Source organism: Acromyrmex echinatior, unplaced genomic scaffold (genome assembly GCF_024713525.1).
Source record: "Acromyrmex echinatior isolate Ae372 unplaced genomic scaffold, ASM2471352v2 Scaffold23, whole genome shotgun sequence".
Classification (NCBI taxonomy): Eukaryota; Metazoa; Arthropoda; class Insecta; order Hymenoptera; family Formicidae; genus Acromyrmex; species Acromyrmex echinatior.
The window spans coordinates 305,001-320,171 of NW_028259057.1; the positions used below are offsets into that span (position 1 = coordinate 305,001).

General features: G+C 28.4%; 1 protein-coding gene across 12 annotated transcripts; it reads left to right on the forward strand.

The window, feature by feature from the left end:
- Position 1: 1 nt before the first annotated feature.
- LOC147906510 (uncharacterized) lies at positions 2 to 14,577 on the forward strand. Of its 12 annotated transcripts, XM_087416460.1 has the most exons (8): positions 2 to 960; positions 1,725 to 1,800; positions 1,868 to 1,968; positions 2,479 to 3,610; positions 5,687 to 5,932; positions 9,792 to 9,947; positions 12,857 to 12,910; positions 14,074 to 14,577. In XM_087416460.1, the coding sequence occupies exons 4-8, from the start codon at positions 3,565 to 3,567 to the stop codon at positions 14,100 to 14,102; spliced, it is 531 nt and encodes a 176-aa protein (XP_087272586.1). In that variant the 5' UTR covers positions 2 to 960; positions 1,725 to 1,800; positions 1,868 to 1,968; positions 2,479 to 3,564; the 3' UTR covers positions 14,103 to 14,577. The 12 variants fall into 12 exon arrangements, with proteins under 12 accessions (XP_087272586.1, XP_087272587.1, XP_087272584.1 ...); XM_087416461.1 differs by having other exon boundaries at positions 2 to 1,800; positions 3,264 to 3,610; XM_087416458.1 differs by having other exon boundaries at positions 2 to 3,119; positions 3,264 to 3,610.
- The last annotated feature ends 594 nt before the right edge of the window (positions 14,578 to 15,171 follow it).

The window sequence follows — 15,171 nt, forward strand, 5'->3', positions numbered from 1 at the left end:
TTATTTCGCTTGTTCATTACTCGGCAATATTTTGCGTGAATAAATGATTAACGTATATGGGAAATCCAATTCTTCTTCAATTTACATTTAACATCGATTTGTTTTGAAACGCGATTGGGATATAGCGAGCGTTCGCCATTACGTCCATCTTCACTTGATTCCCGTTTTCATTAGGAACCAAGTATTAATCTCGCTGATAGTGCAGCCATTGGATCGAATTATTCTGCGCTCAGTTATAGCACGATCCGGCGAAACAATTCGCTCATCAGGAGACGGCAACTAGAGGGGATTGGTAGACCGTCGTCGTCGGTGCCTGTCCGCGTCGCGTCGCGTCACGACGAATCTATTCGGTTGTTACAGCTATCGAAACTATGAAATTCAATGCGGCGAATTTGCATGCTAATCCGCGCGGCATAAACCCGGCATCCATGTACCTTGCATCCGGATGTGTCTAAGTTGTAATTCAATAAAGACGGCAGTGCCGCCGGTTGTAACGCTGTGACTCGGTTAACTCGCGTTGCTAACGACTTTAACAACGCACACACGATCAATCTCCGGGCGTGTGGGCGTGTGCGTATTTGTGTTCGTGTGCGTGTGCGTGCATCCCCTTGTGAGCGTGACGAAAATTTTCAGCTAGTAATGTTAGGCACTTGGAAACTATGCTGGAAATTGTTTCACTGCTGCAGTACCCGCCGCTCGGATGAGCGGATGAAATCTCCTTGTCTAATGGCCTCGAAGAACAACGAGCGTTTTCAGCGCTATAAACTGTGAACGTAACGATCCGTGATGTTAGAGCGATGATTTACGCACGGGCACTGTTGTCACAACTTGTACCGTCGCAAAATCCATATCATCGCGATGAATAGTTTTCGATAATGTCGACTAATAATTGAGCTATTTAAAAACACCGTACAATATCTTAACAGCGTAACTCGAAGTGCAAAACTTTACTCGCAGAGTGTATATTAAATAATTTATATAATTTTGATTATATCGTGCAGTTATATTTTATGTATCCAAATGAAACATATATTTATTCATCTTTTTACTTGTATAGCAAGCATTCCACAAACACCCATAATATCATTAAAAAAAAGACTCAAGAATTTGCAATTAAAATTTATTATATATATATATATATCAGCAATTTAAATTTATCTATATTAATTTGCGGAAGATTGCTAGAGTGTACTGCACGCAAAAAATCAAAATCTTTAATTAGAAGCTTAGAAATCTTAATACAAATTTCGGAATTGCAGTTACAATTATTGAATTATATAATTCTCGAAATCGTATAAAAAAACTACGCTTAAATATATGTATCTATCGCTCTGTCAATTAAAAAATTTCCATATCGATATTAATTTTTAATATTTGCTTCATTTTTTTATTATTTGCTTGTAGTACATTCTAGCAATCTAATTGATATGGATAAATTAATTAATAACAAATTTTAATTGCAAATTCGTGAATCTTTTCTTCAGTGTCAAACATTGACATTTGCGAAATACTCGTATATATAGGTGATATAGAAGCAAATAAATGGATAAATATATTTCATTCGCACACGTAAATTCATATATAATTGCATGATATTATTAAAGTCATATGCTACAAGTGAAGTTTGCACTCCCGTGTGGTTTTGGAATGCTTGATCGATAGCCGCGTCGACGTCCAAGTCGAATTTCTCACTTCGCGAATCGCGCGCTCGTCGGCGTTCGTAGGTATATATATTCTGGAAACGAGGCAACGATTGCGATGATTCATCTATCACGCCAAGCTCGTATTATAACTCGTACGGTACGATAAAGCTCATCCCGGTAGTCCGCCTTATGGCATACCGACAGAATTCCATTTAACGTTAAAGGTCTGGCGGAGGGAAAACATTGCCGTGGCGCGCGCGGAGAAGCGAGATAGTCTGAGTTATGCTTTCCACCACGGCAACGGGAGGTCGAGCGATAAGCAATTGTAAGAATTATAATAGCGCTTAATAAATAAATTTAGATAACGCTCAATACTTCGACTCATGTACTCGCGATGTATTCGAGAAGGGTCCATCGACTATCTCCGAGAAATGAATGTCTCGCGTATTTTTCCTTTTGCGAAGCTGTATTCAGGATCTAATAAATGAATTTGTGCACTGCGATATTTTACCACCGCGTGGTTGACGTATCACGAAAAATAAGTTTTCTGCAAATTAATTCTGCATGCGAGATATTTTTTTTAAATATGTACGCCGTACTAATTACTTTTAATTTAAGAGCACGCTCCTTGCATTACACAACCGATAAGAGGCTATAAATTATATAAATATCTTATTGTTATTTAAACTTGGACCGTATAATAAAATTATATTTTTAACTATTACAAACTTAAATATCGATAAAAGCAGAAAAAGACGTTGGACCTGTTTTCGTATGCTCTGCACAAAGTTAGGAAACCTGATTTAAATGCAAACGTTTAATTCTTATCTTCTAGGTAATTGCAGGAAACGTTTAAGAAAGATTTAATAGTTACTCTAATATATAACTTCGTTAAGATTCTCGTTGTTTTTGCGTCATCAGCGTTTCGAAGTTTCGGAATGATTTACCAAGCTAAATTATTTCGGATTTTTATCACGGGATATAAAGCTCTCCGCGAGGACGACGTTTGCTCATGTACGAGGATCAGCTTGGTATCAACCTCACGCAACTTGCTCCAGGAAATTTGAGATAGGATGACAGTAAAACGGCAATGAAATGTCTTTGAAATAAAAGCCAGGGAATACGCGTTCGGTGGCGGTTTACGAGTGAACGCGAGCGTATCGGAGACGCGTTCCCGTCACTGGCGACCTCGTCGTCTATCCAATGTAATTTCCGAAGGCTTCGATCTTCGATTTTTCCAGCGAGAGTAACCGCGTGAGAGTTGACTCTGCGCTGTTCGCCTTTTGTACACACATACCGACTAGCACCAGCGAATAATTTCAATCGCGTGTCTATTAAGGATAGTGTTAATCAAGCGAAAGAGAGAATGTTTCGCGAGATGAAAAAGTTCTATTGAAACCAGCTCTTGTGATACCAAAAAGTGATTTTCTTCTGTGGTCTTATACTATTTGCGACGAGGAAACTTTCGAATGATTGGTTTGTTTATATTTTAAGCGACATTTCGTTTTATAATCGATCTCGATTACGACTACACATATAAATATTATAGAATATACGAACTTAACCTAGGCTAAGAAAGTCGAACAGTAGTGGTACACAATATAAGAAATGTATACAAAGGTTTTTAGGTACGACGATCTACCTGTCGGCGAAGTTGCTGATTTGAAGTAATCCGTATTTGCCAGTCGTTTTGAAAAGACGAATCATTCAGATATTGCACATAATCGTGAACTAATCTGATTCAAATTTTGTATATATATATATATATATCTTCTTCAGAATTATTAAATATTGGTTACATATCCAACAGTAAACGAAATGCCTTATAAAACTGCCTTCTAAAAAGAATTCAAATACAATCATATTCTGTATGCAGTAACCTACATTTAATGATATAAACATTTGAGGATATAAACTTTTAATGATGGAAAAAAAAATAAAAAATTGGGCACAAAAATACAAGACAGGTAAATATAATAAAATTTACATATTTATTCCAAATATATATACATATAAATGCTTAAGGCATGCGCGAAAATTCGGAAATCTTGTTATAAAATATTTTTTCGTTTCTTTTTCAATTTTTTTCTTCTACTGAATTAAAAAAATAAGATTAAATGTATTTACTTGGCATTGCATAATATGTAATTATGTTCTAAATATTATCGTATCAAATCACACACACATTTTTTGTAAAAATAAATACTAACTTATCTGCAATATATACTTTAATTAATTAAGTTTATTTGAAATATATTAAGTCATATTATTATTTTTCTTAAAGCGATTGTTATTGTAAATGTAAATATGATATTTCATTATAAAAAATAAATTATGTTATATATCGTTATAAATATATATATCTGTATTTTATCAGTTTTAACATATAATATAGATCTTAAAAATATGTATTGCATATTTTTTGTATATATAAATTACTGAGTTTTTTAAAAACAATATCTTTCTATACATAACAGCAAAGACAATTTTAATCGTCCAAGTATATGTATATGTATTTATAATTTATTTTTATGTAAAGTGAGCAAAGATTACATATTATTTATTAACTTTTCTAAGATCTTACGAATTTATTTAAAAATGACAACTAGGTATAACATAAAATTAGAAAATCAATGAAAATTATAAATGTGAAATCTATATAATAAACTTTATCTAACGAACCATTTAGTACTACATTTATATAACTATATTTTATATATATTTTATATACGAGGGGTATCCAGAAAATAAGTTCCGTTTTTTTTTTACAAATAAAGTTTTTATTGAAAAAATCTAAAATTTACATGGATAATACTTGACAACTTCTAGTCTTTTTCTACATAATTCCCGTCAATCTCAATACATTTTGTATATCTGGAAACAAGCTTCGAAATCCCTTCTGCATAGAAACTTCCCGCCAGTTCTTTAGTCCAGTTAGTTACAGCTGTCTGAACTTCCTCGTCGCTTTGGAAGCGTTTTCCGGCCAAGGACTCCTTCAGTTTCGTAAAAAGATGTAACGGTCCAAAAATTCTTTACCTGCAGTCACTCGTGTGACCTTGTGTAGAGGAGTCAGTTCTCTGGGAACCCAACGGGCGCAAACCTTGCGAAATTCGAGTTTTTCTGAAACGATCTCATGGATAAGACTTCGGGATATCTCTGGAAAAAGGTTGTGGAGTTCATCTAAAGTTAAACGACGATCATTGCGAATCGCATTTTCAATTTTTGTCGTCAACTCATTCGTGATAAGGGAGGGTCTGCCTCTCCCACTTTCGTCTTCAAGCGAATGTCTCCCTGCCTTAAATTCTCGGACCCATCTCCGCACCATAGATTCACTCATCACACTCTCTCCATATACAGAAACAAGCTGTTTGTGAATATCAACCGATTTAAAATCTTGAGCAAAAAGAAACTGAATGATGCCGCGCAAAACAACTCGAGAAGGAATCGGAATGGAGGTGGCGGGACGCGAAGTGGAGGACTCCATTTTGATAACCTCTCCTGACCGTGTTTCACGAGCTACTGACGCCGAACACCGCTCATTCTATTCGGTAGCTTCCCCTCTTCAATGCTGTGTTGCCAGCTCGCTCATACATCGACCTTACTAAACGTATAATACAAACGGAACTTATTTTCTGGATACCCCTCGTATATATATATATTATATACATAATTCATATACTTTTTATATTACAAAAAAAAAGAAAAATTAAAAATTTAATCCACTTTGCAGTATATTCATAAAATTGAGTACAAAATATTTTTTTCATAATACTGTTAATCAGTAATAAATTGTTTATAAATTTTTATAAAAATTATTAAACATGGTATAGATATGTGTAATAAATATATTAAATACATTAAACGATATTTTTTTATTTACAATTTTGATAGCATCTTTATAATAAATTTTATAGTCACTATGTGCATTTTATAGTCACTATATGCATGGGTTTTAACGTTAATAAAAAAATTTCAAAATTTTTCAATTTATAAAAATAATTATTAAGAGTATCAATTGTTTACAAACTCAATAAATATTACAGAGCCCATACAAAATGAGAATAGATCATTGATGAAGCACGTACTTCATTATAGTCGAACAAAGTGCTGGATAAAAATGATTAATTTTGTATGGAGTATTACAAATTTTTGGAATATATGCAACTTTATGGATACTTTGACATCTAGTAACGTTAAAGAAGAGTCTTACAAGATTGATATGTGCATTAATAGAGAAACAAATAAACTATACTTTTTTATTCGTAATACCAATCTTAAAGAACAAATAAGTATTCACAGATATAATATTTATATCCAAGATACTGAGGGAGCAGTTTTATGCACAGACTGGAAAAGATTTTATTTTAATATTGATCCGTTATACGAAGTATGTCTCCAAACCCTTCGACTAAACGAGACAAAATACTTGCCTAATAACACACTTTCGGTACATTTTTCGTTTGAATCATACGAAAATATATAGGGTGGGCCATCTATTGGTACGTTTTTGAATTTCGTCGTATGGCAACACCGAACGAGCTACAGACCCGAAATTTTGACAGTTTATTAGTCATACCGTCCGCGGCACGAAACAACATGTTTTCTCTTGAAGAGCGTTTTGAAATTTTAAAAACTTATTTTCAAAGTCAGTGCTGTGTCGCCGAAACTGTACGAATTTTGAAAAGAAATATGGGTCGTGATAGAGCACCCACCGAAGGAGCTATACGCAAATTGGTGAGGAAAGTTCGTGAGAAAGGGATGTTAGTGGATGACATTATATTACGACTGTTTTGAGTGAAATTGGCGCCGAGGTAGTCCAAAATGTCATTAATAATTGGGGTGACCGAATGGCATACTGTAAGGCCAGTAGAGGGAGCCACATGAACGAAATCGTTTTTCATTCTTGACGCGGATACTTTTAGCTTCACAACAAAAAAAAAATTAATAAAAAATATCAATGTATGCTCATTTGATCGCATTTTTAAAAACGTACCAATAGATGGCCCACCCTGTAGTACATGTTAATATGTATGAAAATGTAATAGATGAATTAGAAGCGAATGATTTTGTTTTCGATGAATCCAATTCAATTGTTACATTTTTAATAGAAGGAGAGCGTCTTCAAGTAAATAAATCATTAGCATGTGCGATCAGCCCTGTCTTTAATGAAACGTAATGCTGAAGGAGAAGTAGATAACGAAATAGAAATTAATGATATAGCATTCGATGTTTTTCAAATTATAATATTATACATTATATAAAAAAAAAAGATATTATGAAATTCGATTTTGGTGCACCTAATGATAACATAAACAAATTTTTGCTTGCCCTTCTTGCAGGAGCTCAAAGATTTGAAATAAGTCTTAAAGTAAAATGTGAAAAACATTTAATAGAATTCATAACAAAAGAGAATGCTATAACATATTTAGATATTGCAATTAATAACAATGCATTATATTTAGCGAATTATGTAAAAAGATTCATCAAACTGCACTTAGATGACTTTCGATTCACTACAAAATTTTAGAAAAAATTCAAATTAGTCCTAAGATACTTTATAATATTCATGAACAAGAATTATCCGAAGAAAGTGCATTCTACATTAAATATAATGGTGACTGATTGCAATATCCATAGAAAATTGAATTAAATCTTAATTATAAATTAAATTTTTGATATAAGATTAACTCTCCGGTAAAGAAAGTTTCTGTAATCAAATATAAATGTGTACATATAATTATATATAAAATATATCCGCAGAGATATATGTGTTTCTCCTTTCTTATATATTCTCTGTTTATACATATATGAGTATAAAAAATAACTTTTAAAAAGGATCAAAAAATCATTAGAAAAATAATTTTTTGTTGTTTTTCTAAAAATTAAGAATAAGTAAAAAATAAAAGTTTGTGTGAATAAAATTGTCTATAAAAAATTGCTTAAACGTAACTATGGATATGTCTATAATGAGGCGGAAAAAAATTTTTACAAAAAAGTACAGAAAAAACTACATAGATTGGGACAAGATCTTAGAAATTCTTTTTCGTAGATGTATATAGTAGGAGGATGTAGAGTGGCGTTATTTGAGGGAAGATTGAGGATTTCTTAGTTTTTCAAACAAACGATGCTACTTCACGTCTCATTACGAATATCTATGAAAAATTAAGAATGTGAAAAATGTTGTCTCAATCTAATTTTTCGTAAAAATTTTTCCGTCAGGATAAGTGTATAAATTTTTATATGTATTTATACGTAGAATATTATACATGATGTAATAACAATTTTATTTTTATAAATATGCACAATGAAAAACTTATTTTACTGATTATCTTTCATAATTGTCCTTAATATTCTTTCCATATATAAGAGCAGAGATTATAAAGAAAAAAAAAACATATATATTATATATAAGTATATTTTACTTAAAAATAATCACTTATTTTCATATATAATTATATATAATTATTTCTTACCAATTCCATAATAATTTAATGATCCTAATATAACAGTTATTTTAATTAGTTATATTAGGTGTAGTAAAAAGAAATCCATTATTTTTCCAATAGATGGCTTTAGTAATCTGTATCACGCGTAGACGAGATACAGATTACTAAAATTACACCTAATATTACTCATGTAAATTTGACTTGGCAAATATGTGTATCTATCACATTTTTATATTAGCACAAATGAAATCTTTATTATACATATATGTATGAAACAATCAAACAAAAAATATTAAGTATTACTTAATACACATATTCATGCCTTTAAAAATGCAATATTTTTGTGTGGAAGAAATTTTCTTAATCTATAATTTAATGTCTTAATCTTAATCAATAATATTCGTACTGTAGTAATATTATTTTATGTATCAAAATTTTATGTATCAAAAAATAATTTCTAATAGTGCTTTATTTTAGAAACGTTTTAAAGAGAATAAAATTGTAAAAAAAGTTTCCCTATACAGATGACTATATTATTTTATATTACAACCACTATATATTTATAAAAAATGTCAATAATTTTATTGTAAAAGAAACATTTTACGAACATTTGACAAATCCTAACAAAATTGATGCCTTCTACATAGAATTCAAATTGAGTTGAATTCAAATCTGAGTCGTTTTCTCGCTTTTTCCTTCCATGAAGATGAATTATATTCTTTAACGCTAGTTAAATAAATGTTCAAACAAAATTCAACTGCATTCTGTAACAGGGTATGCGCGCGCGTGTGCGTGTGTAATATATAATTATGTTTTCAAATATTATGATATCAAATCACATATTATTTAAATCGCAAAAATAAATTTTCACTTATGTATTTTAATTAATTAACTTTGCTCATAACACATTAAGTCATATTGTCATTTTTTAAAAGCGCTTCTTATTATAAATGTAAATGTGATATTTCATTACGTTTCAAAAAAATAAGTGATAATTATGTTATTATATGTCGTTATAAATATAAATGTTTATACGTATTTCGTCAGTTTCAACATATAATGTTGATCATAAAAATATACATTGTGTATCTTTTTTGTATATATATAAATCACTGTACAACCTTGTTTCTTCAAAAACAATAATATTTTTTTATGCATAAAGGGCAAAGATTGTTAAAAAGATTATTTTAACTATTTTCGTCCAAATATATACATTTGTAATTGATACGAAGTAAGCAAAGTTTATACATATTTAATTAACTTTTATATGATTTTACTAATTTATTTAAACAATAATAATTATAACATGACATTTAAAAATAAAGAAAATTATGCATTTAAAATTTATTTTATAATAAATTTGATCTATATAATGTACAATATTATTTAATAATGCATTTTTCATATTACCATAATTTATATAATACTTTCTCTATTACATAAAATAAAAAGAAAATATTTAACCCAGTATATTTAATTAGAAAAAAACAAACTATACTTTTTTATTCATGATATCAAATCGAATTACAAAAAAAGGGTTTTACAAATGTAATGTTTATGTACAAATTGAAGAATCCTCCCTTAAATACGGATTGGAAAATTTTCCTATCTTTTTCAGTCTGTGTTTAAAGCTGGTCCCTCAGCAGTGTGTTCATAAACATTATATCTAAACATTATATAGAACCTTTCTTTGGTTTTACAGATACCACTGAGATGACCGCAGAACTATATTTCCTTAATGTGAAAAATTATGTAGATGAGATTGGACCCGGATCTACAGATCGCGAGTCAATTGCACTGAACGACAAGTCACTCGAGGCCCAGACATCCGTATTACATATAAAATATATCCGTATAGGTATATGTTTCCCCTCTCTTATATGTTCTTTGTCCGTATATACAGAAAATAATAAAAAAAAAGAATCAAAAAATCATTGAAAGAAGACTTTTTATTGTTTTTCTAAAAATTAGGAAGATTGTAGAAATAAAATTGTCTATAAAAAATTGCCTATACGTAATTATGAACATACAAATAATAATACATAAAATTTTATATAGACTTACATATAGAATATTATATATCACGCAATAGCAATTTTACTTTTTATAGACAAATACAATAGAAAAGTTACTTTACTCATTATCTTTCATAATTCTTTTTAATATTGTTTTCATATATATGGACAAAGATTATGTAAGAAAAAAAATATGGACATTTGAGAGAGAGAGACATATAATTACATATTTTTATATATAGTTATATACAGATATTATTTCTTACTCTTACTTCTCTTAGATATTCCGCATTAGTTTAATAATTCTAATATGACAATTGTTTTAATTACATTACGCGTATAGATTTAACTTGGCAAATACTGTATGGATATGTCACAGCCTTACATTACATTAACACAAATGGAATTTTTATTATACATATGTGTATAAAGCAACCAAACAAAAAATATTAAAAATACTGCTTAAAATACATATTTATATAAGCAATATTTATATACGATATTTGGAAGAAACTTCCTTAATATTAATGTTTTAATCTTAATTTGTAATATTGTAATAATATTTTATGTATCAAAAACAATTTCTAATATTGTTTTATTTTAGTAACATTTTAGTGAATAAAATTATTTCTCTATTATACAAGTATCTGTATTACTTAATATTATAACCATTGTATATGTAAAAATGTTAATAATTTGAATTATTTCAATTTCATTTCTAATTGATGTGCAGAGAGTGCAGAGATGAATATATCGAGCGTTGATGTTAAGAACACGATGATTTGACTATTATCAAATCGCCAATGGATAGTGTCCATGTGATTTTGTGATTCTCTTCTATACTATTAGATAGATTCTACAAAGATGTATAATTATTCATCTTTGTCTCATGTCTAATCCATATGATAGCATCGCGGGATTGTGGAAGTTGTCTGTAGAATTTGGCAAGAGCTAATTCGCGGTTATGACCGCTCTCAAATTTTTTTCTGGTATATAAAACTTTTCATCATGACCTCATATATCAGTTGTGCATGTTCAATTAAACACCAGCCAATTACAACGTTAAAAAAAAAAATAAATAAAAAACTCTCTAGAGATGCAAAAATCACTGTGATTGGCACACACAGAAAAATACACAAGTAATAATTACTTATTTCAAGTATTTCAAAAGTTCATATATCCGCAAATCTATCAGAAGTTTATCAGAAGCATTAAATTTATTCAAAATATATTCTGAATTTTAGTAAGTTTAATATTTCAATCAAGTTTATTCAATTAAAACAAATTCGATTTTCTTATGAAAAGTTCGTTTCTTCGATCAATTTTATAATATTTTTCAAAAGAAAATAAATTCTTCTTTTAAATACATAATAATGAGTTCTTCTAAAATTGTATAATAAGTATATTTTAGATTATTATAATAAGAAAATATTCTTTGTTAAAGATAAAACTTAAAAGAAAGAAATAAATTGAATAATCACTTTTAGCAATAAATTGATATTTTTCTGTATGCAGTGGACAATTCCAATATTGTGTAAGTAAACCGCTCTGTCATGTGATATACGCCATCTAATATATTGTGCTCCTTTTGTGAGATATAAGTATAAAAAAAAAACAATCTGCTGTGTGTACATTATTAATATTTCATAAGCGGAATTATTCATATAAGTTAATGCTTGATTTGTATCAATTATTAATATGTATAAAAATATGTAGGCATTGTATGTGCGGTCAATTTGAAGAAATGAAAATTGGATTAAGTTAAAAGTCATTTCAAATTTTACACTGTTCATTCTGTAAGAATGTTAAAGTAAAGATCATTATATTTTTACTTTGTAAGGGTTGGGAAAAATTGCTTGCTTTTTCCAGCGTATGAGAAGAAGAGATCGGCAATAGGATATTTTGTACAATGAGTGCAAGTTTTAAAAAATGTCTAAATAATTTTATTGTAAAAGAATTATTATAATATTAAAATAGACACTTCCTATGGCAGTGTTGCAAAATTTACTATCAGTACAGAGAATCTAGCGAGTAACTAACAACATAAACTAAAAATTGTTTGAACTGATCATTAATTGTGAAATACAGTCTAAATATACTCCATTGATTTAATTTATTCAATGTGATTGCAATTATTTTCCAAGCGATATTTTATTTTATGACCATATCGATTATAAGGACATATTGACTGCGTTCAGCAGAGAAAATTAATCAGTTAGCGCTTAGTGATTTGTAATATAATTGGTTCTTGTCTTTAGTTCTTCGTTGGATCTAAGTGTAGGAACCAATCATATTAAAGAATCACTTCGCGCTAACTGATTAGTTTTTTTTGCTAAACGCAGCTATTCATATACAATATATAGAATCTAAACTAAGAAAGTCAAATGGTAATAATACACAATATAAGAAATGTATACAAAGACTTTTAAGTATGATGGTGATTTGGTGAGTCTGCCAATTTAAAGTAGTTTAAATTTAACATTCGTTCTGAAAACATAAAGACATTGATATCGATATCGTGTTGTATTATATTGCATAAATTTCATCGTAAACTAATGTGATACAAATTTCTTGTATATCTCCTCTTCGTTAGAAAAGTTATTAACTATTTAGTTATCATAAATTGAATATATAGGTTATTATAAATCAAAACAAATCTTTAAAAAATTGGTGCTTTCAAAAAAAAAATTCAAATTCAATTGTAGTTTGTAACATCCATTTGACTGATGAGGACATAATTTTTGGTTTTTAGTATGGGACGAAAAAACAAAAAAAAAGACTGAGGTACAGGAATCTAATCATACAGGTAAGATATAGTAAGTAAAATTTGCATATTTACTTCAAATAAATGCTTTAAGCATTTGCGAAAATTCTATATGGAAGTCTAGTTATGAAATATTTCATTTGAATTTTTTTCTTTTACTCAATTAAAAAATAAGATTAAAAATGTATTTACTTGGCAATGTGTAATATGTAATTATGTTCTAAACATTAGCATGCCAAATCACTTATTCTTTGAAAAATAAATTCTAATCTGCACTATATTTTAATTAGTTATAATTAATATAATTAATAAAATTATAATTAATATATATAAAATTATAATTAATATAGAATTATAATTAATATAATTAATAAAATAAAATTTTATTAAATTATATAGTTACTTCTTTATAGCGATTTTTATATTGTAAGTGTAAATATAATATTTCATTATTGTTCCAAAAAATAAATAATAATTATATTATATATCATGATGAATACACATGTATCTCTGTATTTTGTCAATTTCAATACATAATATTGACCATAAAAGTATATATTGCATACTTTTTGTATATGTAATAACTGTACTTTGCATTTTTTCAAAAATAATAACTTCTTTTATATAATACATTAACGGCTACAATTATTTTAAGTCGTCCAAATATATGCATTTGTAATTGATTTCAAGTAAGCAAAGATTAAATCAGGTTTCACATTATTCATTAACTTTTCTATTATTTTAAGAATTTATTAAAAAAAAATTTTAAACATTCGAAAATTAAAGGAAATTATAAATATTATAGAACTTATTTTATTAAACTTCATATATATATATATATATATATATATATATATATATATTACATACATAATGTATCATGTATATTTAAAATATGCATTCTTAATATTATCATAATTTATATACAATATATTTTCTGTATTGCAAAAAATATAAAAAAATTTATTATAACTTATGTAGTACATTTACAAATTAAACATAAATATTCTTTTCAAAAGTGTTAATTAATGTTTTGTTAAATAATGTTTTTTTATTTACAACTTTGATTGTATTTTTAATAATACGTAAATTCTAAAGTTAGAAAGAGTTATTACAATATGTGCATAAATTTTAGCATATTGATAAAAATTTTTAGAATATTTCAATCATATTGTAAGAATAATTATTAAGTCTATTGTTCACAGATGTAGTACACACTTCAGAGGCGCCATAGAACATAAGGATGAATTATTATCGAAGTACGATCTTCAGCTTTGTCGAACAAAGTGTCTTACAAGAAAGACTAATTTTCAATGGACAATCGAAAATTTTTGGAATATATGCGACTTCATGGACACTTTAACATCTAGTGAGATTGAAGGGGAGTTTTACAAGATTAATATGTTCATTAATAGAGAAAACGATAAACTATGTTTTTTTATTAATAGTACCATACCTGATCCTCAAAAACACATAAGTATTCACAGATATAAAGTTTATATCCAAGGTATTGAGGGAGCAATTTTATATAAAGATTGGAAAAGATTTTATTTCAATGCTGATCCGTTATATGAAGTATGTCTCGAAACTCTTTTCCTAAACAAGACAATATATTTACCTAACAACACACTTTCGATACATTTTATTTTTGAAATACTCGAATCTGTGTACCATATCAATGTGTATGAAAATATATTAGATATAGAAAACTTTACACCTAAATATAAATAATTTTGCTTCCGATAATTCAATCATTACATTTGTAGTAGAAGGACATCGTTTTCGTGTAAATAAATCATTAGCATGTGCGGCCAGCCCTGTCTTTAATGAAATGTTAAAAAATTGTAATGAAGAAGAAGGACAAGCAAAAGGAAATAGAAATAAGTGACGTAACATATGATATTTTCGACATTATAGTATTTTATATAAACGGTAGGAATGTTTTTCAATTAAAATTTGATGTAAATAATGATACCATAAGTCAAACAAATATCTTGATTCATCTTCTTGCAGCATCTCATACATATCGTGTAAATAATCTTAAAGTAATATGTGAAAAACGTTTAATAGCGTACGTAACAAAAGATAATGTTTTATCATATTTAGATATTGCAATTATGTACAATGCAGTGTATTTGAAGAATTATACAAAAAAATTCATCAAAATACATATAGATGACATGAAACGCACCACACAATTAATAGACTATATTAAAATTAATCCTACAATATTAGCTGATATCCATGAATCGGAATTGTCTGTCGAATATGCTTTCTACATTAAATATAACGATGCTTGATTG

Bases quoted from the DNA above. Each gene is read 5' to 3' on its own strand.
- LOC147906510 (XM_087416458.1), top strand. From the start codon at position 3,565: ATGATGGAAAAAAAAATAAAAAATTGGGCACAAAAATACAAGACAG. The intron at 5,933-9,791 runs GTATTCACAGAT...TTGGTTTTACAG, and splicing joins CAATCTTAAAGAACAAATAA to ATACCACTGAGATGACCGCA. The intron at 9,948-12,856 runs GTATATGTTTCC...TTTGGTTTTTAG, and splicing joins TATAAAATATATCCGTATAG to TATGGGACGAAAAAACAAAA.